The sequence below is a fragment of the Notamacropus eugenii genome, chromosome 5, assembly GCF_028372415.1.
Source record: "Notamacropus eugenii isolate mMacEug1 chromosome 5, mMacEug1.pri_v2, whole genome shotgun sequence".
Classification (NCBI taxonomy): Eukaryota; Metazoa; Chordata; class Mammalia; order Diprotodontia; family Macropodidae; genus Notamacropus; species Notamacropus eugenii.
This window is the reverse complement of record NC_092876.1, coordinates 79,685,151-79,702,590: the sequence shown is the minus strand read 5'-3', so window position 1 is coordinate 79,702,590 and position 17,440 is coordinate 79,685,151. Positions and strand designations below refer to the sequence as shown.

Genomic DNA, 17,440 nt, shown 5'->3' with positions numbered 1-17,440 from the left:
GACCTGTGCTGTCTTCACACACCTGGAGGCTGTCACATGGGAAAGGCGTGGTTAGATTTTGGCTCAAGAGGGAAGAGGAAGGAAGGGAAAGGTTATAGAGGAACAAATTTGTGAGTCTGAGAAACATCTAACAATGAAAGCTGTTCATCTGTGGCATGGACTGCCTTCCTCATTCAGAGCCTGCATGTGGAGCCCTGATGACCCCTTAGTGAGAAGACTGGAAAGGGGTTGGACTACCTACTTCTCGGGCTCTTTACATCTTGGGAATCCTGCAATTCTCTGAAATCCCTTAAACATCTTATACTACCGTAACTGCAAGTCGGTGTGATTTCAGCAAGAGCAGCTTCTGCTAGACATAAGTCTGCTAGGTGTCATGTTTTAGATGAGAGAAATCCTTGGTAGATACAGTGAGATGTTCCCCAGTTTCAGCTAAGTGAGTGCTGTCTATGAGTCATGTGGAACTCTGTGTTTTCATTTACTTAGGTACATTTTGAGTGGAATGACTGGAATTCAAGTGAGGATTACTGGGTCCATTAGGTTGCAAGGTGATCTCTAGTGAAAGACCTCTTGGCCGTGTTCTATTCAACATGCTTTAGTGGTAACTCAGAGGGAAACATAGATGGTGTGTACTTACTGAGTTTGTAGATGACCCAGAGCTAGGCAGGATAGCTGGCACAGTGGCAGTAGCTCACATCAAGTCAAGTGGAATCCAGTAAGGACCACTGTAAAGTGCTGCACTTGGGTTCAGAAAACCCATAGTGGGGAAGCCTAGCAAGACAATATGTCATGTAAAATACTTGCCACGTTTAGCGAACTATTGTGCAACTCCAGCTGGAGCCAACACTGTGGTGTGGCAGCCAAAACAGGACTTCATGTGGCATGAAGCCCCAGGAGTAGAAATCTCATCTTCAGAACAGGAATCTCTTGCCCAGGTCAGAACACATATGGGGTGTCAGATTTAGTTGTGGGCACCACGATTTAGAAGAGACAATGACCAGTTGAAATGTGTGCAGAGGAAAGTCCTCAGGATGGCAAGAGGGCTGGAAACCAGGCTGTTCTAGGATTGACTGGAAGAACTGGTGAAGAGGTTTCAGGGAGGGGATCATGTTTACAGAACAGTTGTGTGACCCTGGAGTTGATTTACTTTGTACCGGCTGGCAGCAAAAGGGAGTGACGAATAAAAGTCAGTCACAGAGGCAAATTTTGTGTTACAACTTGTTAACAAAAAAAAAAGAGTGGTCTAGAAGGATGATAATGGTGGTGATCATTAGCATTTCTATAGCACTTGAGGGTTGGCAAAGCATTTTACAGATATCCCGTTTGATTCTCACAGTAGCCTTGGGAGGTAGCTGCTGATATTATCCCCATTTCACAGATGAGGAAACTAAGGCAGAGAGAGGTTAAGAAATTTGCCTAAGGTCGCTCAAGTAAGTCTCTGAGGCTGGATTCAAACTCCGATCCTGCTGACTTCAGGCCTGGCACTCAGTTCAGTACTCCCCAAAGTAGAATTGGCTGTGGTCGTGAAGAGCCTCTCGGTAAAGGCTTTAAGCAGAATCTGCATGACTCTCTGTCAGGGATATGTTTAGCTTTGTGTTCGGGCGGATGGTCTCCGAGGCTTCTTTTAATTCAGAGATTCCTTGATTTCATGATTGCAACAAATAGATCACCAGCGCATGTGAGTCAGTCTTAGGCAGGCATCTGGTACTACTCTAGACAGCAAAAGCCTATGGATTGCAAATTTTCAGAGTCTTTCTTTGGGGAGTACGTTTTGTCTTGACACAACAGATGCTTCTTAACCAGTCCCCAGACAACTTGCCCTCCTCCCACTCACTCCTGGTAGTGCACTTGTGCCTAATAGTATAGCCTACACTGCAGTTTTGTAGTTCACTGATAGCTAATCAGAAGAGATGAGGTACATTTTAAACTTCAGTGCTGTGGGACCAGCATTTACCCTGAACATTCTGCCTTCCCATGCTGTCTGCATTGACCTTGCTGTGTGACTTTTCTGTGCTGTCCTTTGGACCCTGCTTCCCTTCACTTCTGTGAGCAGCTCTGAAAAGCTCTGGTTACTACAAAGGCTGCAGAAGGCACTGTCACTTTTATGCTTCTTCCACTTATGTGACCAGAAAACCATCCATGCCTCTTACTTTTTCTAAGCCAGAAATGTATCTGATATAAAACAGGCTTTTCCTTTTCTGTTTGGAACCACAGGAATTTCAGAAAACACTCGGTGGCAAACAGCCTGTGTATGATACCACCATTCGGACTGGCCGAGCCCTGAAAGAAAAGACCTCCCTTTCTGATGATGCTCAGAAACTTGACAATTGCCTGGGGGAAGTCAGAGACAAATGGGACACTGTGTGTGGCAAGTCTGTGGAACGGTGAGCTGAGGGTAGACGTAAGCCTGTGTGTAACATTGGTTTTCAACGAAAGTAGTGTCTACATGATTTAGGGCCCAGCTTTTTACTCTCTGTAGCACTCAGTGCATTGCTGGTCTTCATTAAGGTCCAGATAAACCTGATGTCTTAAGCTTGTGATTGTGTCATGAATTTGTGATAACCCCAGAGGGAATCAAGTCTTCTCAAGGGTGTTGTAAAATAGTCACATTACAATTAGATCTGATTTTCTCTAATTTGAAGTTAAACTTTCTGCCCCTCAGCACGTTAAGGGAAGTTGGGAGTACATTTAGCTGCTGGCATTATTACAGGACATTGTGACATAGTGGAGGGGAGAGAGAACTTGCCTAGGAAGGAGTTCAAGTCCCCCCTCTGACACCAACTGGCTGTGTGACCTTTGACAAGTCACTTAGTGCTCTTGGCCAGAGATGTGAAACATAGCATAACACTCCTGAGGGGAACCCAAACCGTGAAAAATCTAATTAGGAAATACTTAGCAAAAAAAATAAAAATAGAACCTACATATTATATAATATTATCTAAGTCAACAAGAATCCTTATATATGGTTTAGTGGCCCCTGTTTCTATTTGAGTTTGCTACCAGTGCTCGTAAGCAACCCTCTTAAACATGTAGGTTGTAGAAAAGGTGCCAATCTACATGGCTAGAAAGAGATGCGTCTTCTGGGAATTCCCTGTACCAATGAAATAATAGTTCTGTCTATTCCTGTTCCATTATTACAGAAAAGAGGAGTTGTAAAAAGTTACTAATTCAAATTAATGCTTTAATGGATGTGTTTGGCTAGAGCTTCAATTAAGCTATCTTAGATCTTAGATATATGAAATTGTTGGTGTGTTTTTCCTTTATCAGTGTAGAATGCATTCTCTCCATACCTTAGCAGATGGCTTTTTGAGCCATCATCTTGTGGCTACCTTTCTGAAGGCAAGGCTCTCTCAGCTGACCTAGGCCAGTCCTCAGATGTTAACTATCCAGTTCACTGTCAGACACACCCTCAAAGCCTTAAGCGATTGACAGGACCTGTTGGAGCCTCCACTTCTGGCATAGCCTTTGAGAACCCATGTCACCATAAGGGCATAGGAAAAGTACTTAGTGAAGATTCCAATCCCTTTTATTAAAAATAGCCATTCATCTCCCTTGTTTACACATTCCAGATTTCTCGATTTCCAAATAAGTGGTTGTCTAGGGCTATTTCTCAAGAACTACTCCGTTTCAGGACTTAATAACTTTGACATAGACTATGATCTACCACAATTCCAAAGTACTCATGATGCCAGTGCTTTCCATTTCCAGACAAAGAACTGATGATGTCAGAGGGCAGATTAAAGCTTTTTTTCTTTATTTTTCTTGCTTTTTTTTTTTTTTTAGCATGACAGGTACAGAACTAAGTCTTGCATGACTTCATATGTATTGTATTTCTTGCCTTCTCAATGGTGGGAGGGAAAAAATTTAGAATTGAAAATAAAAATAAAATTTAAAATAAAGAACTGTACTTTTTCAAGTTAATTACAAAAGTGACTTTTGCGATTCTGAACCTGTGATGTCCACTTTTTTAGGCAGCATAAGCTAGAAGAGGCCCTCCTCTTCTCTGGCCAGTTCATGGACGCACTACAGGCTCTGGTTGACTGGTTGTACAAAGTGGAGCCACAGCTGGCTGAAGACCAACCTGTCCACGGGGATCTCGACTTGGTCATGAACCTCATGGATGCGCATAAGGTAGGAAGAAGCAGCCTCTGCTATGTGAAAGGTTGCACCGTATTCATCACTTGGGTTTTCCCCTGCCTGTACCCTGGAAGGGAATCGTGTTCGTCCTTCCTTCCCTGGAAGGGAATACCTGCAACAAAGCAAGTCTCTCCCTGCTTAAACAGACAGGCTGCTCTGATTCTCAGCTGAGTGCTCCTGTCACCCATGTGATGTGACCTTTCCCTAAACCACGGATGGTGGTGGTGCCACACCCACCCTTCATTTCCATGAGGCCAGTTTCCCTAAGTGCTGAGTCAAAGATTTGTCTAAACTAGTTCTTTGCTTGTGTTGTTCAAGATTTGTGGCTGTGTAAACTTCACTTTGAGAATCCTCTTGATGGCCTGTCTTTTCATAGACTGGATCTCTAGACTAAGAGGATTAAGGAATCTCCAGCAACTCCCAGGAAGATCAGGATTTATTTTTTCCTCAGTGAAGGAAAAACATCTCTATCTTAGAAGCCTATTTTAAAAATGTGTTCCTTGATATTTGATCAGAGGCCATTCCCAGTGTCGAGAATATATTCCCTCTTCGCTTCCATTTCCTAGGGGCCGAGCTTCCTTCAGAGCTCCGCCTTCCTTTCCCTGATTGATCCCCCCAGTTGTCTGTGTTCTCTACCCCATGGAGTTACTTTGTATGTGCTTAGTATTCACTGCGTACACGTGATACCCTCCCCTGGTGTCCCTACAGTAAGCTCACTGAAGGCAGGAACTAGGATCTTTTTTGTCTTTGTCCCCCCAGCCTTTAGTTGAGCTAAATTAGCCAGTCAGAAGCTATATGACAGCGATAGATTCTGAATACCAGAATCTTCAGGGACCCCAAGGCTCCCAGCAATGTGAAGATGCCTTTTTCCCTTTGCAGGTTTTCCAGAAGGAGCTGGGAAAGCGCACCGGGACTGTACAGGTCCTAAAGCGGTCTGGGCGAGAGCTGATTGAGAACAGCCGGGATGATACCACATGGGTGCGGGTACAGCTGCAGGAGCTCAGCACCCGCTGGGATACCGTGTGCAAGCTCTCTGTGTCCAAGCAGACCAGGCTGGAGCACGCCCTGAAGCAGGTATGAGGGGAGGGCCTGCATCCCTCGGTGTGGGTGTAGACATGGATGTGGTAGGCTCATCAAGTAGGGGATCCCTATTCTGAATGTTCCCATCAGGCCCTCCCCTTTATTTGGATGAGAGAAACAGATCAATGCTGCAAGAGTTTGGCCTGTTGTATTAGAGGATCCTCAAGTGAAGAGGTGACTGATCATAGGATCATCAACATAGGATCATCATCAGAAATGACTAGCCCACAGTCACATAGTGTGTTTGCAAAGCCAGAATTTGAACCTAGGACCTCTCATTCCAGATCTAACACTTTTTCCACTAGATCGTGCTACTTCTTAGTACTTCCATTTGCTCAGGATAGTTTAAAAAAATAATGGAAGGCCTGGGCTCCTTTTCCTGTTGTAAACTCTGAGACTGAGTTGCTGTAAGAGTCTAATTCATTCCTCTACCCTTGGTCCCTCTAGGCAGAAGAATTTCGAAATGCAGTCCACTTGCTGTTGGAGTGGCTTTCTGAAGCCGAGCAGACCCTCCGCTTTCGGGGAGCACTTCCTGATGACACAGAAGCCTTACAGTCCCTCATTGATGTACACAAGGTGAGGCACTCTGGGGAATGACTTTTGATGACATGTTGATGGGGGCTGATCACCCTGCACCCAAAGACCTGAAGATGCTTTACTCAGAAGCATCATGTGAAATAGAAAAGTCCCAGTTTGGCTTATCCCAAACTTATCTAGTGAGAATGAGAGTAGATTCTTCTGCAAGATGTGACTGGTCTTTGTATCACTCTAAAGATTCACCCTTCCTGAACTCGCTAAACAAACACTTTCTTCTTCTTTTTGAACAACTTGTTGCCATTTACAAAAAGTGAGGCTAATTATTTCCCTTAATGTAGGATCCTAGCCTTTTTATAAATCATTTCCCTCTTCTGGTCCCACAGAACCTGCTAACTAGACTGAAAGACATTGTGAAAGGCCAAGCATTTTAAGCTGGTGTTCCCTAAGGAGGAGGCCAACTATTCATTCCCATTTTGATTTTTTCCATTATTTTATGTTGTCTGCATGTATGTTTTAAGCATTACTGGACCCTGTGGTTTAGTTTAGTTTTTTCTTAGAGGTTGCCACATTTTATAATTCATTGTTTTATTATTTGTGCCTGAAACTGCTCTTTTCCAAAGGCTATAAGTTTTAGAAATCAAAAAAAATTTTTTAGAAAGGTGGAAAAAGGGATAATCAAATTGGCATAACTAACAAGGGCCTCTAGTGCCCCCTGGGGCAGCTCTCAGACCTGTCCTCACCTCGGAGACAAGCCCCTCTTCTGTGCAAGTAACCCCAATGGTCCCCTCCATCTCTGCACTTTTCACATCTGGGCAAACAAGGAGGCAACTGCAGAAAAGACTAAGTGTCTGAATAACTATGAAAGTGGAAGACAACTGACTCCAAGTTTTTCGTTGACTTTTTTCTCCTCTAAATGTAACCCTAGCAGTCACCAAGAGAAAAACATTCCTTAATTCACATTTTGAAATATTTGTTTAGGAATTCATGAAGAAGGTGGAGGAAAAGAGAGTGGATGTGAATGCTGCTGTGGCAATGGGAGAAGCCATCCTGGCAGTGTGCCACCCAGACTGTGTCACCACTATCAAACACTGGATCACCATTATCCGTGCACGGTTTGAAGAGGTGAGCCCCAAATGAAAGGGACCTCCGAGGGCTGTAGAAAACTATTGGCATTTTGGCTCTGGACAAGATGCTCTTGCAGTCTCTTGCTTATTCTCAGGGGCACTCCCACAGGAACTAAATGAAGACTGCCTCCATTGTTAGTTCTTAGCCCCCTTCTCATAATAATATGCCCCAATCTGTGAAGGAAAAAAGACAAGTAATGAGTGCTGAATGTTGCACATGTGTTTATATAGTTCTTGCTTCTTATTAGCAAACAGCATAGCATATGCATTCTCTTCCTCTTCCTGAGCAAAGACTTAATAGAGTAGAAGAAAAGCACTAAAGATGAAGTCAGCAGGCTGTATTTCTGGCCCTGATTCTATCAGTGTTTCTGTAGCCTTGAGCACAAGATTCAGCTTCTGGGTTTCACTTGTGTTGTCTGTCAAGTGGGGGTGACCATTGCCTGTGAAACAGCACAATACAGGACGTAGCACACAATGATCTATCTGGAACATAAAGGCTTACTGTGGCTCTCTCTTTATGTCTTTCACATTCTCTCTCACTCTGTCTCTTCCCCTCTATCTTTCTGTCGCTCTTCCTCTTTCTTCCTCACATACTGTCTCTCCCCCTCTTTCTGTTTCTGCCTTTCTCCCGCTCTCTCTCTCTCTGTCTCTCTCTCTCTCTCTCTTTCTTTCTTTCTTTCTTTCTCCTCCTCCATCTCTCTTGTTCTGTGTCCAGGTTTTGACATGGGCGAAACAGCACCAGCAGCGTCTTGAAGCAGCCCTTTCAGAACTCATCGCAAACGCTGAACTGTTGGAAGAACTTTTAGCTTGGATTCAATGGGCTGAGACTACCCTCATCCAACGAGATCAAGAACCAACCCCACAAAATATTGACCGTGTCAAATCCCTCATCGCTGAGCACCAGGTACTTGGGACATTAACCTGCTTTCCTTTCCTGAAGTGTTTTTCCTTGCTTGCTTGATCAGAGAATTACTAATTGATACTATTTGTAGCCAAGAACATTGGCAACTCATCTCCCTGCCCCCACAATAAACATGTCTTGGAAATACCACCAAGTCAGCCTAGTGAACCTCCCTAGAATGTGTGTACACAAGGCCAAGCCAAATGATTGATGCTCTTTCATTTTCCCTGGGCCTTCACTGCCTTCTTGGCATTTTTCTACCATTTTGCCCATAACAGCTATTCCAAGCAACTTCCATTCTCAGTTCTCCCCTGAAAACACACTTCCTTTGCTCTCAGCAGAAGACCTCACCCCATACTTTTTGTAGAGCTTGAAACCATGTGACATGAGCCCCCTCAGGCTCCTCCCCTGATGCATATGTCCAAACCTCTTTTCATTAAAACAGTCTTCCTTTCCCCTCCTCTCCTCTCCAAGTTGCACTCCTGCTCTTGGACCTGGATCCTGTCCTCTTCCACCTCCACCAACACCTTTCTCCTTCCCTCCTTCCTTCAAGACCTTTCTCTCTTTCTTATAGGACCATAGATTTAGAGCAGGAAAGGACCATAGAGGTTATGTGGTCTGACATCCCCCTTCCCCCCACAATTTTACTTTGAAAAGTAAAGTGACTCACCCAAGGTGACACAGAAAATAAGTCACAAAACTGGGCTTTAAACCCAGATCTTTTGACTCCAAACCTTATACTCTTTCCATCATGCTAGGGAGAGAGAGAGAGTGTGTGTGTCTAAATCTTCTCATTTATTTACTGAACTTCAATCTCTCCCTCTCTACATAGACATACATCTTCCCTGCCCTAAAAATTAGGTCTTTTGAGTCCCTTTCTTCATCCCTCTTTTTTCTCTGCAGGCTTTCTTTGGGTTTTGGTTTCCTAAAATTAACTGTCACCACCTTACAGATGACTTATAAATCTCTCTCCATCCCTTACCAGTCATCTACACTCCATATTTATATCCCCAGATGTCTACATGTCTTGCTGGCACCTCCCACTTGGCTACTTAAGAGATCCACAATTGGATCCGGAATCTAAGAATTGGAAGGATTCTCAGAAGTCATGTAGTCCCACCTGTGCCTAACTAGGAATCCATATACATTATGTCTGACAAGTGTCATCTGACCTTTTCCTGAAAACCTCCAGGGGTGGGTGGAGAAGAAGCCCCAGAGCCTCTCTGCTCTTTGCTGACTATAGTGTTCTAAGAGGGACCAGCCTGGCTTTGCCTTAGCACTCCTCACCCATGGCTTTTAGTTCTGCCTCCTAGGTTCAAACAGCATAAACTTAATCCTTCATGACATTTCCCTTTTCTAAGCTGCGCATCTCTGATGGCTTCTCCAGTAGTTCTTAGAACAGTTCATTTATGCTCACAGCTGCTGTTTCTGATGCAGATCACAATCTGCCCATATGTTTTCATCGTGGGCTGTTTTAAATTCATCCATTTTCCTCAGGAAACCTATTCCTCCTACTAACTTTTCTCTTCTGGTTAATGGGGCCACCTGCTGCCCACAGTTAGACCTCAGCACCTCCCTCCCCCTATCCTATTCCTGGTCAGCTCCTCGGCAGCACTGACCTGGAAGTCAGGAGATATAGGGTCTAGTCCCAGCTCTGCCACTCCATGGTGATATCATCTTGGGGGAGGTCTCTTTATTCCCTCTGAGCATCGTTTTCCAGTATGTAAAATAAAAGAGTTGTACTAAATTATCTCTGATTTCCTTTCTAACTCTAAAACCCTATGACCTAATCTTATCTATGTTTCCTCTCCTCTCCTGTCCATTCTCATTGTTAACCAATCTTAAGCCTCTCTTGCCCATCTCCTCTTATTGAAAAGCCTTTCTTCTCTTCATGTTCCACCTGAAAGGCCCCTCCTCTATTTAGCTTTTCCTCTTTCTGGTCATTGTCCTGTTCCCCCCCACCCCCAAGGTCATGTATGGGAGCTGTCATCCTCAGATCTCTCTGCTTTGCGTTTTTACCTCACCTAGGCTCTTATCACATTGTACTTCGTGTCACAAACTTTGAGTTCATACCCTATCTTCCATTCTGATGTCTCCTGCTTGGATATGGGCCACGTTTCAGTCAAATTAGCATTGCCCTTAATGTCTAGAATATGACTTTGCATGCAGTAGGTATCCTGTAGGTGTTTGTTATACGATTGAAACCCAAGAGTGCACAGGAAAGCTTGTTGGAACCATCTCTTTTTTGAGGTTGAACTCATGTCTTTTGTTCATTTACTCCTACCATGTCATCATCTTCATTGCTAACAATTTATAATATTTTTAGTTGCATAAAACACTTTATCTTATTTGATCCTCACAACCTTTTGAAGTGATACAGTTTTACTGATGAGTGTTAGGTGACTTGTTCATGGTCACATGGTCACATGGCTGGTAAAAGTCAGATTCAGGATTCACACCCAGGTCTTCCTGGCTCTAAGTCCAGCCACTATTGCTTGTCATGATCAATGATATGTTTATTGGTGTCAGTTGCATTAGCGGGGATCCTGAACACAAAATGCCAAGGCTGCACCCTTTTGAATTACTCTGTGGCTAATCTAGCCAGCCAGCCAGCCCTTTTAACGTCTGTGTCAGTTTGATATTTGTAAGCAAGAAACAGCTGGGTCTCATCTAAACCTGTGAAAATAATTGTTAGTGGTTTTTCCTGTTGTGTTTGTGCTTAACAGGCCTTTATGGAAGAGATGACTCGCAAACAGCCTGATGTAGATCGTGTCACAAAGACATATAAGAGGAAGGCCATAGAACCAACTCATGCACCATTCATTGAAAAATCTCGCAGTAACCGTATGTTCCCAACTTCTTTTGTCCAAATAGCTAAGAGTTGCTTCCTCCTATTAAAAAAAAAAAAAAAGGATGAGCCCTTTTGCTGAGGGACTGTTAAAACCTGATCTTCTTATTTCAAAAATATTAATGAACCCTCTTCCGCTCCCATGGATCTTATTTTGAAATATAATCAGTATAAGGGCAAATAATAGTTTTAATTAACTTCCATAAGTTAAAATGAAATTTGGAGAATGAGTGAACCTTTTCTGTAGCCTTCAGTCTTGTCCTCCAGTAAGTCCTGCTGAGCTGTCTGTTTTTTATTTACACTGATTTACTTCTAGGAATATCCGCCTCTATTTAAACCCATTCTTTCCTTTCATTTGGCCAAAGAAGTGGATCATAACTTTGATAGACTAAAATAGGAAAAGAGAAACCACAGGGATTTGGAAGAAAAGCAACTGCCTGTGACTGAATAAGATATTTTATGCATTTAAAGGTTTTGTTACCCTGTACTCCCCCTCTCCCCGTTTTTTCTTTTCAAATTATTGATCACACCTCTTTGTAATGTGCTTCCAAGTTATTCCTGCTCCTATAAGTGTCTTTGTTTCTTGGCTCATAAATTTCTCCTTTGCCTCCAATAACCCATGTGGTTATGATTTTCTTTTTAGGGAAGTCTTTGGGCCAGGCTGCTCCTCCCCCTATGCCACTCCTTTCCCAGTCTGAAGCAAAAAATCCCCGGATTCACCAGCTATCAGCGCGCTGGCAGCAGGTCTGGCTCCTGGCCCTAGAAAGGCAGCGAAAACTGAATGATATGCTGGACAGATTAGAAGAGGTAACGTCTCTGGGCTGGAGGAGAAAGTTGTTTAAAAGGACAACACTCTTGAACCGTTGTCCGTAGGAGGTGGGCCTTCCCACTAGTCTAAGGAACTTTGTATTGAGTCCACCTTACTGTTTCTGACCCAGACCCCCTTGTGACCAAAGATACATATTTGTGAGGCAGCTAGATAAATTAGAGGTTTGATCCATGGTTTTGGAATAGAGCAAAGTGTATTGATCCTATGAGAATGAAGCCTGTAACCTTGATCACATTAGCACCAAGTGCTAATTGAAAATCAGGAAAATAAAGAGGGAAAGAGGATGTGATTAAGCAGCTTACATACTGGCAGTTGTAAATCACAGAGGTGACTTCTGTGGATGGGCAGTTGATCAGTCCTCACTACACCTGGGGAAAGAGACTTTTTTTTTTGAGGTATCACCCATTCTACAGAAGCCCGATAGTAAGTATTCTTCATATTCTTTGTAAGAAGCTGATAATATCTTTCTTTGTTTGTTTGTTTGTTTATGCGTAACAAAGCAGCTCTGCCCAGAAGTGAGTGGTTTTTGTTTTGTTTTCTGTTTTTTGTTTGTTTTTTTTCCTGTAGGTCAGTGGAGCTTTAAGCATAATATGTTTTCCTTTGTTCTTTCCAACTTTGAAGTTTTTGGAAGTTTGGAAAACCAAGGGGTGGAGGAAGGAACTGCTCTTTATTTGTTGGTTGAAGCACTGTTGGCATTTTGAGTTAAAACAATCAAAATGTCTGAGAACTGCCCTGCATCCTGCATAGGCTTGCCATTTCCCACAAAGTCTCAGGACTGATAACCAAAGTTTCACTGGCAATTTGTTCACTTTGGTGCCATTTCAAAACAACATGCTTGGGTGCCATGTTGGGGTTCTCGTGCTTCAGCCCTAGAGAACAATGTAAGGCATCCTATAGGAATGATTTGGAGAATGCAGCCTGTGTTGCTTGGATCCTTCTGTTTGGGTGGATCCCAGTAGGATCCATGCTGTCCCAAATAGCTGGAGATATATTGAGGGCACCCCTTCTGAAATAAAACTTACCTATTCTTTTATATCTGAGAAGGTGCTGCTCACTAAAAGCCCAGAGCAAAAGCTGAGCATTCTCTGCCTGTTTTATTTTGATTCCTATAAGCTGCATTTTCTTCATGGCAATTGTTTAGTTATGGTGTCTGTCCTGCTGCTGTACCACACTGCAGGTTGTCTGAGTAACTGTGGCTTTAAGCAGAGTAGCCAAGTCATGCCTTTCAAAATGTGATCATATCCAACTATACACCTTGGTGGACCCTCTCCCTTTCTCCATCCCCCGCCCTCCGCCACCGCCCCCCCACCCCAAGAAGGCCTGCATGGCTTTACTGAGTGTCTGACAGCTACAGTCTGCTTGGGGGCAAGTTTTCCCTGTAACCAAACTCTCAAGTCATATTGATCTCCTGTCATGTTTGTCCAGTTGAAGGAATTCGCAAACTTTGACTTTGATGTCTGGAGAAAGAAGTATATGCGCTGGATGAATCACAAAAAGTCCCGGGTGATGGATTTCTTCCGACGCATTGACAAAGACCAAGATGGAAAAATTACCCGGCAAGAATTCATTGATGGGATTCTAGCATCTAGTGAGTCTTTTCTCAGCTCTGAAAGAAACCTGTGAATGTTTTTTCCACTTGCTTGAAACAAGCAAAATGTTGTCAAAGAACTCTAGGCAAAGGGAAGAAGTAATTTGAGAACCAAATATAGTTGAAATGTTGGAGAAGGAGAGGAACTTAAGTTATTTCACCAAGAACTAAAACAATATGGAGTAGTAAAAGAAAGCTCACTTCATAAAAATAGGAATTCTAAGTTAAATGTGTTTTCAAATAAGGTTTCTCTTGTATTTGGTACTTGGGATACAACTTGCTCTAACTCAGCCCTCCAAGAATCTTCCTGGTTGGAGTTTCACAAGGTAATTTCTTTTTCAATTCAGAGTTCCCCACCACCAAGTTAGAAATGACTGCCGTAGCTGATATTTTTGACCGGGATGGTGATGGCTATATTGATTACTATGAATTTGTGGCTGCTCTCCATCCTAATAAGGATGCTTATCGACCAACAACCGATGCAGACAAGATTGAAGATGAGGTATAAAGTCATTTTGCTTTCATTGTATTTGTCGTCCTGGTTTCTAACCCTCCCAGATGGTGACTGTGGCAACAGCAGTATTTGGTACTTGTTGGTAGAGGTGGGGTTGAGTCATGACTTTCTCAGCCCTTTGTTTAGGCCTATTTGAGAGAAGCCCAGCTTCCAGGAGTGCTTGGTTAAGCAAGGTTATGCTACCAGGAGAGCTTTGCTGTAATTTGATGACCCAAAATTTCAGGCTGTACGAGCCTCTTTGGTCACTGAGTCACTGGTCATCAGCCACACTGATGCACTAATTCTAGGCAGGTTCTCTGTGGATGCAGGGGAATGAATGTGCAGAACCCATCACAACCCATCCAGCTTCCTGCCTCAGAAAACATAAGGTCATGTCTGAAAATGAAAGTGTATCAACCACTATAGACATAAGACAACTAAGATGGCAGGTCACATGACAGTCACTTCACTTCAGCATACATTAAGTGCCTACTGTGTGTAAGAAACTGTGTTAGGTGATGGGTATACGAGACAAAACTAAGCTTGTCTCTGCCCTCAAGGTGCTTATACTTTACATGAAGCTTTAAAAGAACACAAACATCCTAGAATGCCAGGCAGCAAGGTTGGTAGAAAGATACAGGTCTGTCAACAATAACGGTGAAAGTAATAATAACAGCTGATATTTATGTAGCACTGAAAGCTTTCTAAAGAATTTTACATATATTGTCCTATTTGATAGACCACCCTGTGAGGTAGGTTCAGCCATTATTATCCTCATTCTTAAAATGAGGAAGATGAACTCAGAACCATTGATCAGCCCACAAGCATTTATTGAGCACATACTATGTGCAAGGGACTGAGCAAAGCACTGAGGAGGCAGAGAAGCCTCCTCAAGGGGGATGCAGTGTGTATCCAGAAGGTATCTACAAGAGGGGAAAGTGCCAACAGCCCAGGGATCAGGCCCTCTTGAAGAAGGTGATGCTTGAGCTGCCACACAAAAGAAGCCAGTGATCCTTCAGGCGGAGATGAGAGGGGGGATGCCAAGGGGAAAGCAGCAAGTGGGCCAGTCTGGCTGAGCTCTCGACCGAATTGAAGGGAGGAAGGGAGCAGGCTATGAAGGGCCTTAAACACCACCATTTATATTTGATCCTGGAGATTGAGCAGGGGCAGGACACAGTCAGACCTTCACATTAGAAATGAAGAGTCAGGAGGCTAATTAGAAAACTATCAAGGTAGTCCAAATGAGAGGCAAAGAAGGTTGGAACTGAGGGTATCAGCCACAGGAGCGACATTGTGGAGAAGGAGAAGACAGAATTGAGCAGCTGACTAGATCTGTGAGGCTACAAGCCTTGGTGACTGGGAGAAGATGATGGATTGGGTGTTTGAGATAGCTCTGAGATGTTCCAGAAGCTGTTGGTTACATGGGACCAAAGTGCACACAAAAGTATAGGACTGGGTATTTGGATCTGGGAATCGTTTACAAAGAGATGGTAACAAAACTGGCAGTGCCATACCATGTGGTGAAAATATAGAGGGAGAAGAGCTTCCATGATTTGTCATGGCTGTAGAAGTTGATAAGAGGCAGAATTTGAACCTGGGCTTTCTTGATTCAAAGTCCAATGTTATTTCCATTCTTCCATACTCCTTATTGCGCTCTGGAGGTTTGGCCTGCCCCATTTGCTTGACCAGGTGCTATTCAGACCCCAAAGGATGCCATGCTGCAGCCCTCCTGTCATCCCACAGGGAGGCCATGGTAGCACTCAGGCCCACGAAGGCAGGGAGGGACAGTGCCACACCTCAGCATAGAAAGGGGCTGTGTCCTGACCTGAAGAGGACCTGTGCTCAACTCTCCCTTTTGTTCTATCCTCACAGGTCACGAGACAGGTGGCTCAGTGCAAGTGTGCAAAAAGATTCCAAGTGGAGCAGATTGGGGAAAACAAGTACCGGGTAAGCTCAGGGAAGTGCCACATGAGTGGCCTTGGCCAGAGTCTTCATCTGACAGAATGAATGGGCATCCTTGAGATTCACAGTTGGAGTTCTCCAATCCCCACTCCTGAGGCAGAGGTGCCCTGCTCATCAGCTTGTTCAGTCTGAGAAAGAGAGCTACATTCTGCACCACCTCCCTGCTGGTCCCTCAATCTTTTCTATGAGTAGAGAGATGCCAGACCTTACTTTTCCTTTCTTGATGTCATCTGAAGCATTGCGTGAAATAGTGGCTAAATGGGTAGCTCCCAGGATGTCAGACAGTTTGTTTATGTGAGCATGAGGATGTATCCCAAGTAGAAACCATCCAGGTCCGAGTCACTAAGAGGCAACCTTCATTTGCTAAGAATGAGCATGCAACAAGTTTACAAAACATGTTCCTATACTTGGATCACTGTTAGGTTCATGTCACAGATGGATGAATGGAGTCTCACAGAAGTTAGTTATCTTACCAAACCAGCCCTTTGTCTTCAGCTGCAGTCAGAGCAGTGTTGCAAGCCAGACTGTCCTGGTTCTGATGTACCCGTGAGAAACTTCCAGAAAGCATTAAAGAGTTCTAGAGTCCCTAAGTCCAGTAGAGCCTCCCAAGAGATTCTGGGACTTATCCAAGGTTACAGTCAATGTAGTCAGGACCTCAGATGCCACTGTCAGCCCTCTTCACCTTTGTCTCCTTGTAGTAGGAAACGTCATCATAGAAAGTCTTTTCAGTATTTGCATAAGTGAAAATGTGTTTCTGTCTTGAATGACAGACTGTGGAAATGGATTAGCCATCACCATTTAGGTTTCCTATGGAAGGGCTCAGATTTGACTAGGTAAAACTACTCAGCCATATTTCAGATGGTTAGATACCCTGATTTAGTTCTTCTGCTTGAGGAACTGGAAGCAACTCACTACAATTTTTGTTAAGTTAAAAGATTTAGGAAATTATGTATTCGGGGGGAGAGGGTGTGGGTGAAGCTAAGCCATGGCACAGTGAAGGGAGACAGCTTCAGGATCCCCGGAATCTAGCTTAGACCCAGCCCAGAGAAGTCAGAGAGTCTGGTTCTTACCTTCTAAGGTGACAGTCTCTCCTTAGCATGAAGGGCTTGATGTGATTAGATTTCTAGTGACTGGTACCATAACTGAGTGATTTTTCCACAATTTAATATTGATTTGTTCCAGTGTTCTTATTTGTTTTATTTTTCTTTCCTCCTCCCTTGTTTTTCGTAGTTCTTCCTCGGCAATCAGGTACAGTGTTCCTTGAGGTACCCACCCCTCTGAGTAGATGTGGTTTGTGTAGTTAATTCTTTCTGTCCTTTGCTGTGGTGAGAAGTGATCAGTAGCATGCTTGTGTCACATCTGGTTCCATCAAGAGGCTCATATACAGGCCAGAGTTTCAGAACATTCACAGCAGTGAAAGGACTCAGCACGTATTTTGAAGCGGATGCTAAAAATTCCACTAAAATCCGCAGAGGCATCTGTGTTGCTCAGACGCTAAGTTGCCTCTTAATCACTGTGATGCAATTATTTAGTGATGGTTGAAGCGTGAGCTATGTCCAGTTCATTTTTTTAAGAGATCATGACCTCACTTTTTTTTAGCTTGGCATGTCAGGTGGCATAAATTCCAGGCTTCTGATTGGGAAATTTATACTGAGCAAAGAAGGCCTGGAATGACTGTGGTTTGCTCTTTATTTGAATGCTTTGGTAGCTTTTGATAAGGTATACCAAATGAAAATGGAGAAGTGTAACTGGTACGAGGTAAATTATTTGATTTCTGAACTTTCTGAATCTGGCCTGCATACCAGAACTTTGATGGAATTTTTTTAAAATGTAGGAAGAAATAAATTCTTTTCCACCCACTGGGTCACTTTAATCTCTCATGAATTCCCAAAGGGATCTGGCATCATTTATATCATATATTGCATGATAAATTATATCCATGTG

At 43.5% G+C, this 17,440-nt stretch overlaps 1 protein-coding gene across 17 annotated transcripts in view; it reads left to right on the top strand.

Moving 5' to 3' along the window:
• The window catches only part of MACF1 (microtubule actin crosslinking factor 1), a 398,300-nt gene that overhangs the window by 363,722 nt on the left and 17,138 nt on the right, over positions 1-17,440 (top strand). For 14 of the 17 annotated variants that reach the window (XM_072609963.1, XM_072609950.1, XM_072609951.1 and 11 more), the window contains 12 exons: positions 2,212-2,381; positions 3,969-4,128; positions 5,014-5,208; positions 5,662-5,790; positions 6,730-6,873; positions 7,591-7,779; positions 10,503-10,620; positions 11,268-11,431; positions 12,879-13,041; positions 13,389-13,543; positions 15,407-15,481; positions 16,727-16,744. In XM_072609963.1, coding sequence (XP_072466064.1) covers positions 2,212-2,381; positions 3,969-4,128; positions 5,014-5,208; positions 5,662-5,790; positions 6,730-6,873; positions 7,591-7,779; positions 10,503-10,620; positions 11,268-11,431; positions 12,879-13,041; positions 13,389-13,543; positions 15,407-15,481; positions 16,727-16,744 — 1,680 coding nt within the window. The remainder of the gene's footprint in view (positions 1-2,211; positions 2,382-3,968; positions 4,129-5,013; positions 5,209-5,661; positions 5,791-6,729; positions 6,874-7,590; positions 7,780-10,502; positions 10,621-11,267; positions 11,432-12,878; positions 13,042-13,388; positions 13,544-15,406; positions 15,482-16,726; positions 16,745-17,440) is intronic. The other 3 variants (XM_072609962.1, XM_072609965.1, XM_072609964.1) reach the window with 1 other exon arrangement.